Source organism: Panulirus ornatus, chromosome 19 (genome assembly GCF_036320965.1).
Source record: "Panulirus ornatus isolate Po-2019 chromosome 19, ASM3632096v1, whole genome shotgun sequence".
In the NCBI taxonomy this organism is placed as follows: domain Eukaryota; kingdom Metazoa; phylum Arthropoda; class Malacostraca; order Decapoda; family Palinuridae; genus Panulirus; species Panulirus ornatus.
Window position 1 is genome coordinate 16,106,103 of NC_092242.1, and position 17,217 is coordinate 16,123,319.

Genomic DNA, 17,217 nt, shown 5'->3' on the forward strand with positions numbered 1-17,217 from the left:
GAATATCATAGCTCTCCTGGCTGTGAATATCGTAGTCTCCTGGCTCTGAATATTGTAGCACTCCTAGCTCTGAATATCATACCTTTCAAGGCTTAGCATATCATAGCTCTCCTAGCTCTGAATATCATAGCTCTCTTGACTCGGAATACTATAGCTCTACTGGTTATGAATATTATAGCTCTCCTCTGTTATTAAGGCTTAGAACAACATAGGTGTTGTAATTCTACTGCCAAGGCTTGTAGGGTCACAGATTTCATGGTTCAGACATTCACAAAAAGACAATGATAACTTTCCTCGTTCAAAATATCATTAAGTCTTCGAATTTTCTGAACAGTAATTCCCCTGTGCCTGATTACCAGAGTTCTGCTGGTTTTAGTATATCCTTTTAGGGTATTATATGACTCCTTTGGTGTCATTATAGCTTTTATGAGGCTATTGTAACACCGAGCTTTATTCAGTCTGCCTTGAATTTTTAATATAATTCTCAGGGCACGAATAAAACTCTTTTTTTTTCGTAACTATAGGATATGATTTCCTAGGTTCTATAATACTTCTTCATGCTCTATTGTAAGTTTGCTTCACCCTTCAGTATAACTCTTTCCACTCTTAAATAACTTATTTCTGTTTCTCTAAGATCCGAAGTGACTTTTCGAGCTTAGGTTTAATAGTTCGATCGAATATAAGTAACTGACTTCATTACAGTTATTCAGATAATGTTAAACTTATCAATAGAATACGAAAATATTGGATTTTTCTTTTCATCAATTGATTATACATACACTCTAACTAGTTTCTCACAGAACAGAAAACGACACATCCTGAAACTTCACAACAGTCCATGGTCATTGCAATAGACACTGAAGACAGGAAAAGTAATCAGTTTTGTTATGAATTATATTACCAGCCGCCTTGTGATAGTCTATCTAGGACCGTGATTCCTTTAAGTCAGGTATTTCTCAGAGGTCCACATTCACTGAATATTTTTTTTCCTCTCTTTTTTTTACATCGAAAGGCATGTGCCATATAAGGCCCTGGAAAGTAGATTGTATTCATGCGAGATTATTCTCATACACTTGAAGGGAAAAAACAAGAAGTGGGAGGCAATTAAGAAGTGATTGTAAACTGAATTATTCGATGACTTGGAACATGTTGTGATAGCACCTGATTCACAGTTATCGTCCCTCAAGTCTTGTTGTTGGCCAGAAATAAGAATAATTGCCCCAAGAGCCAAACTGGAAGGTGAAGAGAAAAAAAAAATCAGCGGTTGAATCTAAAAATGACTATAACTAGGAACACAGAGGTGGCTGACAGTGAGTGTGGTGTCCACGTAGCGGAGACGATGAGTTATTGTTACCGTCCCTGAGCCACGTCTGTCACAGTGGGTATATTCACGGCGCCTGGAAACAGATCGCTAAGAACAAGTAGATTTTCATACAGTATGTATGAAGGACAGTTTTCCTACCCACAGCTTAGTAGCCCTCGTGTATCATGATTGCGAAGGGCTCAGAATGTACTGGTGGTCTGAATGTACTAGTTAGACCACCCAATACTCGGTAAGCTGCCGCGTCACATTATTGTGTGGCCACCGGCAACTCAAGGATAGGCCGTTTTGATACCTGCTTCTTTCCCCACACGTCGGAGCTTTGGAATTCTCTACCTTCTCATGTCTTTCCCAATAACTTTGACCAAGCACATTTCAGAAGGCTCGTTTTTTCTCGTCCTCAGAAATTGGTAAATATTTTCCCTTGTTTGTTCTGTATCCGCTTCAGTGATAATTCTCTCTTCATTTTAGTGAAGGCCAGGCCTTGATGTGGACTTTCGTCCGTGACTGGAGCCTTCAGCATAAAAAAACGAACACCAAAGACACTGACTGCTACCAATACGAAAGCCATCGCCATGAATAACACCTTCCCAGTTTCGAGGACTCAGTAGTGCTACAGATGGGATGGCAGCGGACCTTCCGGGGTCTTTCTTGGACTCTTGTGTGGGGGAGAATACACAAAGCTTTTACCTGAACAGATCAGCCAATTATTTCTGTATTGATTATTTAAAGAGAAACCACGAGAATGGAAGTAACATAATTCTCTTGCCCCCGAGTATAACAATGTTTCCTGAGACATAATGATCGTGACTTGAAAATATCCTTCGTGCTTCCAAGTTTACTCCTCTCGGGGCGAAATTTATCTAATTGTTTGAGGAAAAGAAATAGAGAGCAATTATGCGGAAAGCGTTTTTGCTGTGGTTGTCTTTCAGTGTCACTGTTGTAAGGTTTTAAGAATATCTTATTGCGATCAGTGAGTAGAAACTAGAAACCCAAATATTAAGTGGTAGCGAGGAAGAAAACGAGATCAGAAAAAGAGAGAGTGGGGAACTTAAAGACAAAAATGGCTGGATACCTTCCTCTGGTTTACCGAGGAAAATCTTGCATAACACCCGTGGGTTTGAGTTTCACCCGCGGGTGATAACCTCCACAAACTGTGTGCTGCCTGCTTTTCTTATTAATACTAGTGTTCTCCACCAATTACCCACGGTGACACAGCATTGCCAGGCATACTATCAAAATCCCCTCAGTCGATGTTCATAGCTGAGAATCCTCTACTTCGGCGTTCCCAAACGATAGTCGTAAACACGTCCCTTTCGCCTTCCTCGGGCCGTCACTTTGCCTCAAAGCCTTCCACCTCCTTGGCTCCTCCTCTCACGGGAGACGAATGTCGTCATTCTGACCAAGTTCCCAAAGTCTAGCCATAGGAAAGAGGTGGATTGAATTCTTACGTTACCCTTGTTGATTCTTTCATCCCCACTCTTCATCTGGTCTTCCTCACGTCTCTGATAGATCAACGAACTTTGGGGATCTCAGATAATCTTTTCCTGAATATTTCCTCTAATTCCAAGGATTCCTTTTAGACATTTTAGCAAGACAAAGATGCTCATACGTTCCTGCAGCATCAGGACTTTAGCGTATCGCAGTGTTCCCCAGGTAGTCCAACCATGCATACTAATACACAACATTATCCCTAACGTAACAGACTCGCTCCCCTTCTTTTTTTTCATGAATTTGTCTTCCAGTGTCAGCAGCTGCTTGTTACCTCGAGTTTGTGGTGGCTGAGGCTGTTATCACCGCTGCACATGTCCAGTGACTTACTTTTTTGTGGGACTTCCAGTTGATTCTCGAGACATAACTGTGGGTGTACAGTCTCTCTCTCTCTCTCTCTCTCTCTCTCTCTCTCTCTCTCTCTCTCTCTCTCTCTCTCTCTCTCTCTCTCTCTCTCTCTCTCTCTCTCTCTCTCTCTCTCTCTCTCTCTGTCTGTCTCTCTCTCTCTCTCTCTCTCTCTGTCTGTCTCTCTCTCTCTCTCTCTCTCTCTCTCTCTCTCTCTCTCTCTCTCTCTCTCTCTCTCTCTCTCTCTCTCTCTCTCTCTCTCTCTCTCTCTCTCTCTCTCTCTCTCTCTAATTCCGTCAATACCTGAACCAATAACCTCTAGGAGAATATTCTTTGTATCGGCAGTGGGAACACTGGTGAAAAGAGACTTCAGATCGAAACGCTCAAATTGAATCTCACAGTCAACTTGTAAGGGTCTTAGTTTGTTATCAAGATCTACAACATTACGGATGACTGTGAGACTGTGTTTATAAAGGATGATGATATCCTGAAAAACCCTTTTGAAAATTCGTATGTTACTGATCCTATTGAACTTGTAATTGGTCTGGCATATGCGTTATAAGTGAACGATAAAGAAAGTTGACTGATTTTTGAATAGTGATCTGTTTGATGAGGTCTTCACTTCCTCCTAGTAATAATTTCAGTTGTTTGCTGAACTCTTTGTCATCTGTATCTGTTGGATATGATCAGAGCTCTCTACATATATCATGACCACTCAACAGGAGTAGGATTTTCTTGTTATCGATCTTGTTGGTGAAACTAAAAAGCTTTGGACTTGTAGGCTTTTATAATTTAGATATTAGATTCTTTCTCAAATCATGAATAGCCTCTGGGTTCCTTCGAGGACCAGGGTTGTTACTTTTTCTTGAATGAAAGTCGCACTCTCACAACTCTTCACATTTCTTGACACATATTTTATATGTCACGCGGCTTTTCTTATTTCGGGAGCGAAGGCAACGTTTCCATAGCTATACATAATTGATTAGGCATTTACACTCTGCGTTTAGCTTTTCAAGTGAAAGTTTAATACAAGTACACAAAATAGACAGTGTACAGTCGCCATCGCAGGGAGGTGAGGCTGCAACTGTAGTGTCGGTAATAAGCTGTAACTGATAAGGTGTGCGTGTGTGTGTGTGTGTGTGTGTGTGTTTTAAGGAGGGCGTGGGGTAAGGTGAATTCGGCAAGGGTAGGGCAAGAGATATATCAGGGGACAAATGTCATGACTTCACTCAGGAGCCTAGTCCTCAGTGATCTTCTTCGGGGATAATTCGTCATGTATATGGTAAGGGTTCGGTGCTTCAGTTGATGTTGCAGGGGGTTAATCAACATGCCATTGGTCAGGCTGACGATCAAAAATAGGGGGACTGTGGCCACAGCGTTCTATTCCTTTCGGTATAGTATGGACTGACTGACATTACAGGGTAGGGTGATGAAGCGTGTAAGAGCTAGTGGTGCTGGTGGCGAGGAGGGTGAAGATCCAGGGAAAGAGAGACGAAGCCGGAGAGGCAGGCGGTGGCAACGAGCCTGCACCAGCAGTAAAGAGGAGGTCAGGACGATGCTTCTCTGATCCACGAGTGAGGACGGCTTGAGTGACTGACGATGTACTGGGCGTTGTTGTAGGAGCAGAGCGTTGGCCCAGGTGCCATAATCATGTAGGAAGGTCGTTGTCGCAAAGACTGAGTCAGAATTTCTTGGAGAGTAGACACCGAGACGCCAGAATTTCAGAGGCGAAGGAGAACGACGCTAGAATCAAACCGAAGAGTAGCAGAAGCAGTGGACCTTGCATGTGGGTAATGGTGAGAGCCTTGGCGATGTTGTCCGACAAGAGTGTGTCTACGGTCGTCTCGCCAAGCCTGTCCTGCTGCTGCTGGTGCTGCCGTTGCCTGATGCGGCTCTCCTGCCGTGCCTCACTCAGCAGGTCGCTACTCCACTTCTCATACAAGCCACCCTAGAGGTGAGGCAAGAAAATAATACACAGGCATCATTTGGATATCCGTGAAGGCTCGTTTCAATAGCATCTTACATTGACGGATCAGTTTAGGTTTTTGAAACCGCTTTTTATCATTATCCTCCTGCCCAGACACGACATATCTTGAGTACTGTGTGTACGATCTGACCCTCTGTGAAAAGACAGGTTTTCCACATCCACCAAAACTTAGATAGATAAATATACTTTCCTCTTTGTTAACTTTTTTTTTACTTATACTTCATTTAAAGTCTGGTCATACAGAGGGCTTTGATCAGTGACCGGAGACTAACGACGAGAAAAAGGAAAATGATTACTTCGTGACTTGCTACTGAGTGGCCATTGACGCACAGCGCTTGCCTCAAAGCACGCCATCGTACATTGACTTGATTAGGAAGCACACATTCCTGTACCTTTACGAAAAGACAATGAAGGTGAAAGGCCGTGAGAGTCATTAAAAATCTTTCCTTTCATAAACGATTTCCTATCTTCAACAGAAGACCAAATACACCTGTATGCTAAACACGTAAAATTGCATTCCTTCTCTTTCTTCAAATCTCTTTACCCTCTCTCGCTCGATCTGCATCTCGTCTCGACACAATATCATCTACAGAATAAGACTTGAACACTATATCTCAGTGGGATAGACGGAACCTCGTGTAGTTACATGCTTCCAAAAGCTATACTTCTCTAAACCCACCTCACAACTGTGCTGTCTGTTGTTATGTATCTTTAATTCCACCACATCACACTGTGAACGTACTTGTTATCACTGTAACGTCTGAGATCTGTTGGTAACCTTACGGTATACAGATAGATAAGTCTACCTCAAAGAAACTAGTTCGTTATACAAATTAGTAAGTCTGCCTTTAAGAAACTAGTTCTGTTTAGGTTCCGTAAACACCTTTCATCTAGACAGTTGCTCTGTTTATGCAAATGATTTATCCGCCCTTATACGATTTACTGATAACACATCTAGGGAGGTTCTATCTCTACATACTTACTTGAGAGACTTAAATCGAAAATAGTCCAAATATCAAGTCACTTTCCCTACATCGTAATGTTGGTTTACTTTACCTCTTCAATAGGTATTACATTATTTTTTGTGTACAAGTGGTAGCTGCTTGGCGTGCCCTGTCATTACTGTTAATCGGTAAGCTACTGTTTCACATAATCATTGTGTGGCCGTTGGCAACTATCAGTAGGACGATTGGATAATTTTTCCCCTTAACCTCGTAACCGTTTAAATCTCCACTCCTTCATATATTTCCTAACATTAATTACCTGTTCCGGTTCCCCATCATTAAGTTTGTTCTTAACCAAAAAGATTATCTTGTGTCTATGATTAATAGCCAATACACTTAGTCAGAATGGAAACGGACATCGCACTTTGAATGTCTAATTACTGGTCTACTTGAAGTTTTGAGGAGTTTCCCCTGTAAAAGTATTCGTTTTCTTTTTCTTCATACCATTCAAAGAAAATGTTTAAGTAACACGTTCGTGCAGATCCTACCTCAGTTAAACGGGAAGAGAAATTAGGCATATATTGTACGTACTCTTCCTAGTTTAACTTGAATGCCTAAGATCTTGAGCACAGACACCAGTTTCACAGAGTTCGTTATTTTATATTAGCATTTCCTCATCTTGAATGTTATGAAGCGTCTGTTTTACTACTTGCGTGGCCTCTTTCATCGGCACACATGGTGAAAAAATTAACATTGAACACCCAAAGTTTTTCATAATAACTCGATAACTCGACATACAGTCATTGTAATGTATGTTTGCTCCCACATTCTTTTGTCGTATCAAATTCATATGCGAAACTATTTTTAATATTCCTTTGATGAAGTTAGTTTCAGTTCCCTTTATGGAAAAAATCACCAACGTGAAATTCGTTATATGTCATACGGCACCTTAGTTCTCACTTTCACTTTATGCACATATCTTGTAATATAGTTATTATCTTATTATTCTTTAACTACGGCAATTCTTCTTTCTTTGGCTGACTGAAAACTGACTGTAAAGCACAGTAGCCATTTCGCATATCTGTATGTTATAGCAAGTGTCTCAAAAGAGCGGACCCACCTGCAGAGTTCACAATCTACCTTTAAGTTCAACAAATGTTCAAAGGTTGATGGGTTGATAGTAGACTCTGCGTGTGAGTTCGAACTTTTTACGACCTCTGGTATCACATATCACCAAGCACCTTTGTTGGTGCATCTGTGTACTTCTGTGACTGACCTCCATGACTGCCATGATGCAGCGGTCGAGTGTGTGCTTGTACGGGGCGTCATGCGGCACGGGCCACGCCGAAAGGCCAGGGAAGACGCTCTCCCGCGCCACGTACAGTTCGCTGCTGCCGTCCGCCCGCGTGAACTTCTCCGCGATCATCAGCTCCAGGTATCTGCGCGCTTCCATGTGTGCCTGCCTGGTGGTGGTCAAGATACGTATTTACTGTATGAAGTGTATATATTAATAGCATTACACACTAAGCGTAATTAAGCCACGGTTTCAACCTTTGGTAATGTAATGCCTTTTGATATTTAGTATTCGTGATAAGGTACATTGGTATGATTTGCCAGTGCACGATGCAGCTATAGATGTACGTATTCGTGTAATTACTTTTTCGTGACGGTTTGTCTAAGTCCATCTACAGTGGTAGGGACGATGTCCACCCGTTCGCCCAGCTTCTTGAAGTCGGCTGACTCCGACTCCTCGAAAAAATCTCGGAACTGAGCTCCATACGGAGGCATCGTCACCCTAAAGGTATACAGATGTAGTATGACATTAATGTAATACACTTAAGACCATAGAATGAGGTTTAGTATTTCATTCTGCCATCAGGGGGGACATTGTCTGTTCTCCACACCACTATGTCGCCAATACATTGAGACTTTGGGTTAGGAAAATCGACCTACAGCTTGGTAACTTCTCTCACGGCCATATCTGAGTTACCCGGACTCTATGTAACTTTTAGCATATTATACATTCAAGGATTTCTATATCCGTATTGGTATAACCCAAAATCAAACTCGTTGAAATGTGGTATAGATAGATAGATTTATGTAAACCCTAACCACAGCGTCATCATATTATTTGTGGATATCATATAACAGAATTTCTAAGGATAGATATTGTCTTTCTTAAAGTTTGTAAGACATTACCCCTTCACACAGCCCATAGGCGACCGACAATCAACCGTCTAGAAGAAATATCATTGGAACATATGTTAAGTTTGTGCAAACGTGTAGATCTCCTTCCGTATGTTTTTATGACTGTTTATATGTTTGTTAGATTGATATCCGAGTATCCTCGGCAGATGGACAACAGATCTTGGGGTGTACGATCTCCCGTTATCTTGTTAGCCACGTTATCGTCCAAGGATCCAACTCTATGGTACTGTAAGTCGTATGGTGAGTGTTGTGGCCGGAGGCTAAGGACACATAGACTTGTCTATGGAAGCGTACAGTCACTTGGATGCCTCAAGGTCGTGGAGGGACTCTAGCAGCTGTTTAGGTTTTCGTTTCTGCTGTTAAGAATCGAGCCTGCACTGATGTCTGCACAATGCTGTCTGCTTTCTTATTATTTTCTTCAGTATTTTCTTACATCCCTCGTGTCTGTATGTGAATACTGCCTGTAGGTAAGGTGGATGTAATTTTACACTCGTGTTGCCCCATCTGTCTGAACCATGATCATAGATTTATGTACACACACCCTAATTTACCCCGAGGTAATCGCTTATCCACCAGCCCCAGAGGGGAAGACACATAGTTGACTTAGCTGCTCGTGGGATTTGATCCCTGGTACGCTAGAATGGTGGGTGGTAATGCTAAACATTATCCAGCTGAGTCTTTGAACTAGTGTGTGTGTTACCGAGTGTCAGTAAGAGAGTAGGTAGACGAGTGAGATGTTTCGTGCGCGCGCGCGCGCGCGCGTGTGTGTGTGTGTGTGTGTGTGTGTGTGTGTGTGTGTGTGTGTGTGATTCTCTCCTGCCTCACGGTGTTCTTCCAGAGGACCTAACCTTGCTCTTGCCCCTACGAGCTCCCGCAGGGTCTCCACCCTCGCAGGATACTTAGGCGCGGTCAAGGATGCGGTGAGGTTGCCGCGGTAAGCCGTCCCCACGATGAAGGCGAATACCAACCACGTCGCCATGAGCAGTCGCTCTGAACTATCGCGAGACAGATGACGGGAGAGCTCCTGCCCCAGCAGCGTGCCGAAGATCTCCAGAAAGACCGCCCTGGACCTGTGAGTTCCGCCAGTGTCTTGGTCTCTCCTGACACGCCTCACCTGCGGCAAAGAAAGGCTGTGTCAGAGCAGTACCCGCTGCCGTGGATGCAATCGGGAAAAACTTTAAGATTAATGAGATATATTGATTTACAAACACGAAGAAATATAAAGGAACTCAGACAGCAACGGATCGCCGGGTCCTCTCGAGGCTGTTTTAGAATAGTGGATGATATCAGTAACTCTCAGATTAATGTGGAGATACAGAAAGGCGTACAGATTATTCAAAGGTACATTAATCATCGTCAAACATATAGTAAATCATATACTAGTGTTACCTACGAAATTATACAGAACAGAGAAAGTTACACCAACAGGACGGAGGGAAGGAGAGAGAGAGAGATAAGCTACACTTGCGTACCGTCCACACGCCTAACAACTTATAACACACGTACCTCACAAGTCTAAACCGTTACATAACAGCCTACCATTATGCTTCCGAAGGTAGCTTTACGAGAATTAAGACAGGAATGCGTTCGAAACATTTTGTTTTCTTGGAGAGACTGTATGAGTGTGTGTGTGTGTGTGTGTGTGTGTGTGTGTGTGTGTCATACCAAGATGAACGGTAGAGGCAGCAGACACAGCACCACCAGAATGGTGACCCACACTTGGTCCGCCAGCGGATAGTAGAGACTCTGCCAGCGGGGCTTGAGTGCGGGCCTGGCCATGCTGAAGGCGTGGAAGGCGTACTCGAACATGTATGAGTAGTCGTAGTGCTCCAGGCGCTGCGGGAACACTGCGTAGATCACGGTGGCCACGAACGAGAGACGCTCCTCCACTCGCTCCGTCACCTGACATCATAATAGAAAACGAGAAGTGAAAAATATAGACAAATATACGTTGGTCAAAGTTCACAGGGATCCAGTACACAGAAGCAAAAATGTTTCACACCGATACAGAAAAGTATTTTCTTTACAAGCAGGGTTACTGAACACTACCATAAGCTGTCTGTTATCACGGATGGCAAAGTAAAAGACTCACTCAGGGAGATTAGACAGAGATAAGGAAGGTACTCAATTCCTTCATGATAGGGCAGCTGATCCTCTGTTACCTTATCCCATGTGTCTCATGAACTTTATATCTTTTGTCTAGGGCAATTAATGGATACGTAAGTCAATAATAACTTTACATATTCCTTATTAAATCAGATAAAGTTTTTTCCCTAATTCCTCAACATTCGGAATGCTTATGTACACATATGTATTCTTGTATATGTATACGACTCACTCCATTTCCCACTAACTGATGCATGATTGCAGTACAAACCTAGTGACGTACCTACCTCTCCCCAGTTGGCCGTGGGCAGGACGTTGATGGTAAAGTTGAGGGCGTGGGCGATAGCCTCGATCATGAGGTAGTCCGTGCCGGAGTACCTGGTGGTGGCCGTGGCATCCTGCGCAGGGTCGGCCTCCTCTACCACGTTCCAGTATGGCGGGAAAGGCAGGGCCGTGACGTTCACCCTCGCCCCGTAGAAGCTGTCGCATCCAGCAAGAGAACATGAGGCTTTGAATATATGGTAATGTGGGAGGAAAGTTGCCAGAAGTTGATAAAGAGCTCTCACAGGTAGTAAGGCGTATGTGCTGTTTCAGATGAAGGTGGGTCTGTGTTAAGGATGTGTGATGTCCCCCATGGCTGTTTGATCTGACCGTTGAATGCAATTATAAAATCAGTGAAGAAGGTGTTTGCCTTTTTGTTTTCAACTTTCTCCTTATATAGTGTTCTGGTGAGGTTGTTTGTAATTACCGATCCTGCAGTTCCTCTCAACCACACACTCCTGCTAGGTGATAGTCATGATAAGACCCCCTCCCTATACGCTGTTTCGTACCTTCATTACTTCGCATATTCTATAGCTATCCTTTGCCAGTCATGAATCAGACCAACTCCGAGGCTTGTGTAGATGACAGTAATCCTTGTCATTCCTAATTCCTCTCAAGAATTGTGCATCATCAGCAAACATATTGAGATATAACTTTATCCCGTTTGGTAAGGCTATGCTATAGTTCATGAATAACAGCAGCCCTAAGACTGAGCCATGCAGTATCCCACCAGTAAGTCCTTCTCAGGGCGGCTTTGACGTTGGCTTTCTTCCCCTATCCTCAATTAGTTTTCGTTCCTTTGAAGTAGTTTCTTTCTTATGCCCGCCTAAAAATCCACTTTCTGTACAGACTTGTGTGAAATGTGTGTGTGTGTGTGTGTGTGTGTGTGTGTGTGTGTGTGTGTGTGTGTGTGTGTGTGTGTGTAGCATTGTTCCTTACACATTGCAATAATCTCCAATTCTTCATATGTTTCAGGCAGGGCTGATTGTCTCTGTCTCACAAGTTATATTTTTTTCAGGGATTCACGATGACTGGAGGAGGGAACGTACTCACTTGGAGAACTTCTCGGGGAAGAGCGTCAGGCCAGAGATGAGCATGAGGCCTCCTCCTGGCGTCCAGGTAGCCACCCTCACCACCCGAGCTCCTCCAGCACTGTACGGTAGGTGCACGTACAGGCCGCACCTAAAAGACGACCGATTTCTTTACTATACCAAAGGTTCCGGTCATGAATGGAAGCTCCTGTCGAAGCCATTTCTTGAATAAAAAAAAAAAGAGGTTAGTGGATAAAAATAGGAAATGGAATAAAAAGAAGAATTATTTTTTTAAGGACGTGGAAAGCTTACCATTTTTAAATGTCGATGGTTGCAATTAGTAGGAAAATATATGAGCGTAAAAAATAGCTACGACAGCGGCCCATCTCTGCAGTGGCAGACAGTTAATTCTTAAGATGAGAAACGGATATAACATGGATAAGATATGGAAACGAAGGCCGAAACCTTGACTTAAGGAGATTAAGTTAAGCGCTCGTCTTACATTGGGAAAGCTAGTGGTTCGAGATGATGTGAGAGCAGCCCGCCATACAGGAACGGTTATATCTTTGGGATGATCGTAGTACCTGTTCAGAGGAGACGAATACACACAGTAGCCACACAAAACTATTTTTTTTTCGGTGGCAGACATAGCTGTGTACTGTGGGAGTTTGGACTACTAACCAGACATCACGGTGAGGCCGGGTATGTGCTTAGTGTTGATTGCTTGATTTAAAAAGAGTCTTTAAAGGAGATTGGGAAGTCCTCTGGAGTTGCAGAAAAGGAGTTAGAAAAAAAGTGGGTTTAGATCAAAGGCATCACATTAGAAAATCCAATCAGGATCTGATAGGGTGTGACGTAGATAGCGCTAAAGACGATGAGTTAACTGGGTTGTATTCTTCTGAGGAAAGAACGTCGTTTATATGAGTAGGGAAGAAGGCAAGAGACATTGTAGACCCCTGAGAAATATCGCTGCTTACTGGGAAAGAAGAGGTTAATCATAGAATACAACGTAGACCACCATAAAAGGTGGAACACTACTAATGTTAGATGTCTGTGTCGTTCAATAGGTATGACATGAGTTCTATATTCAATGCATATCCCTTTTAGATTAGACGGGAAATGGATTTTTCACATTTACGAAAGAAAACCAAAACAAGTGACGGTGATAAGATATCATATCAGATATCCTTACATTAACTAGTCTAAGACAAGGTTGGTATGGCGCATTATGTAGCATTTCTTTAATCAGAAAGACAGCCTGAGGATACAGCTCGTCAAGTAACAGTAATATTCTTTTAGTTAAAAGAATATTACTGTTACTTGACGAGCTGTATCCTCAGGCTGTCTTTCTGATTAAAGAAATGCTACATAACGCGCCATACCAACCTTGTCTTAGACAAGATCAGTTTTAGAATTACTGTAGCTAAACATTCAAAGAAAAAGGAAAAATCTGGATGATGCATGGAAAACGTATAGAATGAGAAAACGAAATGCAGTATTATCAAACTGAATTTAAGGAAAATATACAAACCAAAATACGATGTTTCAAGGGACAATCCAAGAAAGGCACAATACATGCTCATGACACACTCGGTTCTACCAAAGTGGAGTATCTGTGTGAAGGACGAGGGAATATGATATTTGACTTAAGGCTGCTGTAGAAGAATAGCTCTTATCATCATCTGCACTGGTTGGTGTCACAGCTGCCACTGGCAAGAACTGTTGACCCCAACACTGAGTGGAAGACTAAATGTCCTGGTGACTCTACCGTGGGAACGAATTACCTAAGTGGATCACTCGAGTCCTCAAGGTTCATCACCACCGTATTCATCATCGAGAAGGACCAGTGGTCGGTGAGGAGGCGCTGGAGCTGAGGAAGAGGGAGGCGGGTGACGGCTAGGACCCTCGTGGACCACACCAGCAGGCGGCTCCTGAGGGCCGACTTTCCCATGGCAGCTAAAAAAGCCGGGTCGTCGCTCACGACAACTACCGTCGTCTCCCACGAAGACCGTCGCACCTGACAGTCAAGACGTAGTAGCCATTTCACTCGCTAAGGTGGAATGTATAAAAAAAAAGTAAAGCGAAATTCTCTACCAGGTTTTCTTTACGAGTTAAAAAGGGATGACTGGCTTTTGAGAACCAAGAGCACCCAGAAGAGTTCTTCATTGACATCAAACAGTATCAAGTACACTTTCCAAGGCAGCTGAAGAAATAAACGGCTTAATTTGTAATGAAAAAAATAACGGGGTGATAGGAATGGGCATCCTCTAAGAATTAATTATTGTCCTTAAGGTAATTTTCCTGTCTTCCTGTGCTATCAAAAAACACTGTCACTATAACAAAGAGAGTGAGAATTAATGAAGGTGTTTCCTCCTGACTAGAGAAAAATCCAGCCTCTCTGGCCCAGCGCCAGAGACGCCCATACCTGCCTGGCCACGCCGACCAGAGGGGCCAGCAGGCTCCCAGCCGCACTGTTATTACTCTGCTGGTCATCTTCCACTACTGCCTCCACCACTGCCGCGCCCCGCCGCCGCGCCTCCATCAGCTCGTCCTGGAGAAAGATACAATGGTATGACGTTCTTGTATTTGAAGTATATACTAGTACTACTGGATCTCATTTCCAGATGCTCCTGCAGTTCTCAAGGCTGCGCTACCTCCACTGAAAGGGAGATGTTATACTCCTTTGCAGTGAGAATTTTTTTTTTTAACGAGACTGTATTTGTAGTGGTGGTACAGCCTCGCCAGCGGTGGCTTTCCACTCGAGTTGTAACTTCATGCAGGTGGGAGTCTGGTAAAGAGGGATATACACAGGTATATATTTACGTAGGTGAATAGGGTAGATGGTAAGCAGGCATTGCTGAATCATGCACTAGATTGGTAGACGTGCAAGAGAGAAGAGTTTCGGTTGTGAATGTGAGAAAATTGGATAGATTGCGTGTATCTCGACGCCAGAAAGGATCTGACAAAATGCCACAGTGGAAGCTGGTAAAAAGAGGCTACATCTTCAGGCAGGAGGCTTCTTCGACGGATGGAAAATTACCTCTGGGGAAGTGAACGAAGGACGCATGTTACAGAGGCTCTTTCGAAGTAGGTTAGTGGTGGGAGGGGGGGGGGGTCACTAGTGGCGTGCAGCCGGACTCAGTCCTGGCTTAAGTGTTCCTTATGACTTGCCACAAGGATTAGACTCATACTTGAAGATGTTAGCGGATGAGGCTAAGGTCAAGGGGGAAGAGTGACTGGGATTGCCTCAGATCAAAAGGAAATCGGTAGTCACACACACACACACACACACACACACACACACACACACACACACACACACATCCTGTACCTTGGGGATGGTGTTGGACAAGGTGTTATCTGTGATGGTGATGATGGTACCATCAGGCTGAGAACCTCCCAACACCTCACGCACTGCCCGCCAGATCCCCAGCGACGTCTCATCGTTCCCTGCAAGTAACACCGCAAAATATAAATGAATACTCATAAATCTAAATAGTAATTAGGATACTGAGTTGCTCACATGATTCGTCTACGTTAAAGTGAGAATGAGCACTGGGAGGAACCACGTAGTGCGAAGATCGCCACCAGGTGCGTCTGGTGCGGGAGGGGTCGTCGCCGTGGCACCAGAGAGCTCCTGACACAGTTCACTGTACAGTGGAGAGAACAGCACATCGAGCTTGAGAGCAATCGTTGGTTAGAAGTTTCGAGATCAGTGGCAGTGATCCAGCTTGGTGGACAGCGAATGCGTGGATAATTCTCCGGAATACGCTGCCATTATCCCTGGAACGGTCCAGATGACTCTATGATGCGATCAACTGATAAAGTCTTACGGAAGGAAAAATATGAATCTATCCCAACCAGATATTGTAAGTATCAGTGTCTTAAAAGTTTTTTTTACACTGGTCCGTTCACTGAGCATGGAGTGTGCAATGACTCCTTCACGAGAAACCTTACTGGCATCTGTAGAAGTACACTTAAAAATTATTGGATGACAGAGAATGATATGTACCTACACTACTGCTACCTACCTACCTACCTACCAGTGCTGGTTCCTCATGCCGCAGCCTCATGAGCAAGATGGCACCACCCTTGGTTATGAAACACCTTGGATTTGGATTTCACCCTGAAGAACCAGGTCAGAGACGAAACAGTCGTATCCACGGGTCGTACCACCGTGCTCAAGGGTCGTAACGCTATGCTCACGGGTCGTACCACCGTGCCCAAGGGTCATACCGTTATGCTCATGGGTCGTACCACATGTTCAAATGGTTAATGGAGCGAGGGAGAGGCCTTACCAGGGAAGAAAACGTGCCACAGTTGCACCCAGACTATCTTATTTGTCAAATATACTTCCTTCCTAAACGTCATATCAGTAACACAAGAATGGCTCTTCACAGACCTTTCGGTACAAAAGAGGGGCTGGCATAGGACAGAAGAACGGCAGCCGTGAGTAGCCAGAAGGAACCATGTGTGACCATCGTCGTGTGTTTCCCGCCTACGGAGGCCTTGTGCACTTGGTAGTTGACCTCCACACGTATTCCAGTGAGCTGACGATTTGAAACAGTTTTCTGTCAGAATATTTCAGGGCGTTTGTGAGATTTCAAAGAAATATCATGAATTCTCATAAAATGCTCATAGCTTTTAGGCTAACGACGGGCACCCACCACGTGAATGCTGTCGGGCTGTACAGTCTATGCGTAGACGTATACACTGCATATATATATATATATATATATATATATATATATATATATATATATATATATATGAAATATGTACGAATGTATGTGTGTATTTTAATAACCCCCATTTTGATACTAGACATTCTACAGGCAATAACAATCTAGTTCTCACCCAAGAACCAGACCACCTACACCTTGACATATAACCACACACCCTAGCGAATAGAACCAACTTCCCGGCTCACTAGACTGTGGATTGGGTTAGAAGATAAACAGCAGACACGGCATCTTACCAGAGTGAGGCTAAAGCCATAGATAATCGCAAGCCATAGCAGTTCACCAGTTCGTAGCTTCGGTCAGAGGATAAGCAACAGACACCACAGCTCAACAAACAGTGGTGATCAAAGACAAGCAGCAGACACAAGGGAGCTCAGAAGACCGCGGCCCTAGACAGGGAGAGGAAGCTGTCACTCAGTGAGCTGCGAATGACGGTCGCTGGTATAAGTATGCCCCAGCTACAGACATTATCCCCTTACAGCAGCCCTCATGGCGTGATGGTTATCAGGGATTCACTCAAGCCAAATTGAAGTAATAAGCCAGTACCTACCACACCCTCACCACAAATTACACCGCACGAGTCTGAACTTTTCAGAGAACACGGTAATAGCATTGATCCACTGCGAAGCAATTTTCGAGGCAATTGTCGCGTGCGTCTGTGATGTTTACGTATGAACGACCCCCCAAAAGCTCCCGTTGGCTCAGCTGGAGTTCCCGTCAG

The 17,217-nt window shown here is 43.8% G+C and overlaps 1 protein-coding gene across 1 annotated transcript; it reads right to left on the reverse strand.

Moving 5' to 3' along the window:
• Positions 1 to 3,943: 3,943 nt before the first annotated feature.
• On the reverse strand, positions 3,944 to 16,974 carry LOC139755251 (ionotropic receptor 21a-like). Its single transcript, XM_071673371.1, has 12 exons — positions 16,733 to 16,974; positions 16,157 to 16,304; positions 15,086 to 15,204; positions 14,180 to 14,305; positions 13,539 to 13,771; positions 11,777 to 11,905; positions 10,690 to 10,882; positions 9,962 to 10,198; positions 9,145 to 9,410; positions 7,746 to 7,883; positions 7,365 to 7,551; positions 3,944 to 5,105 (listed from the first exon to the last, which is right to left on the reverse strand). The coding sequence occupies exons 2-12, from the start codon at positions 16,233 to 16,235 to the stop codon at positions 4,839 to 4,841; spliced, it is 1,974 nt and encodes a 657-aa protein (XP_071529472.1). The 5' UTR covers positions 16,236 to 16,304; positions 16,733 to 16,974; the 3' UTR covers positions 3,944 to 4,838.
• Between the last annotated feature and the right edge of the window lie 243 nt (positions 16,975 to 17,217).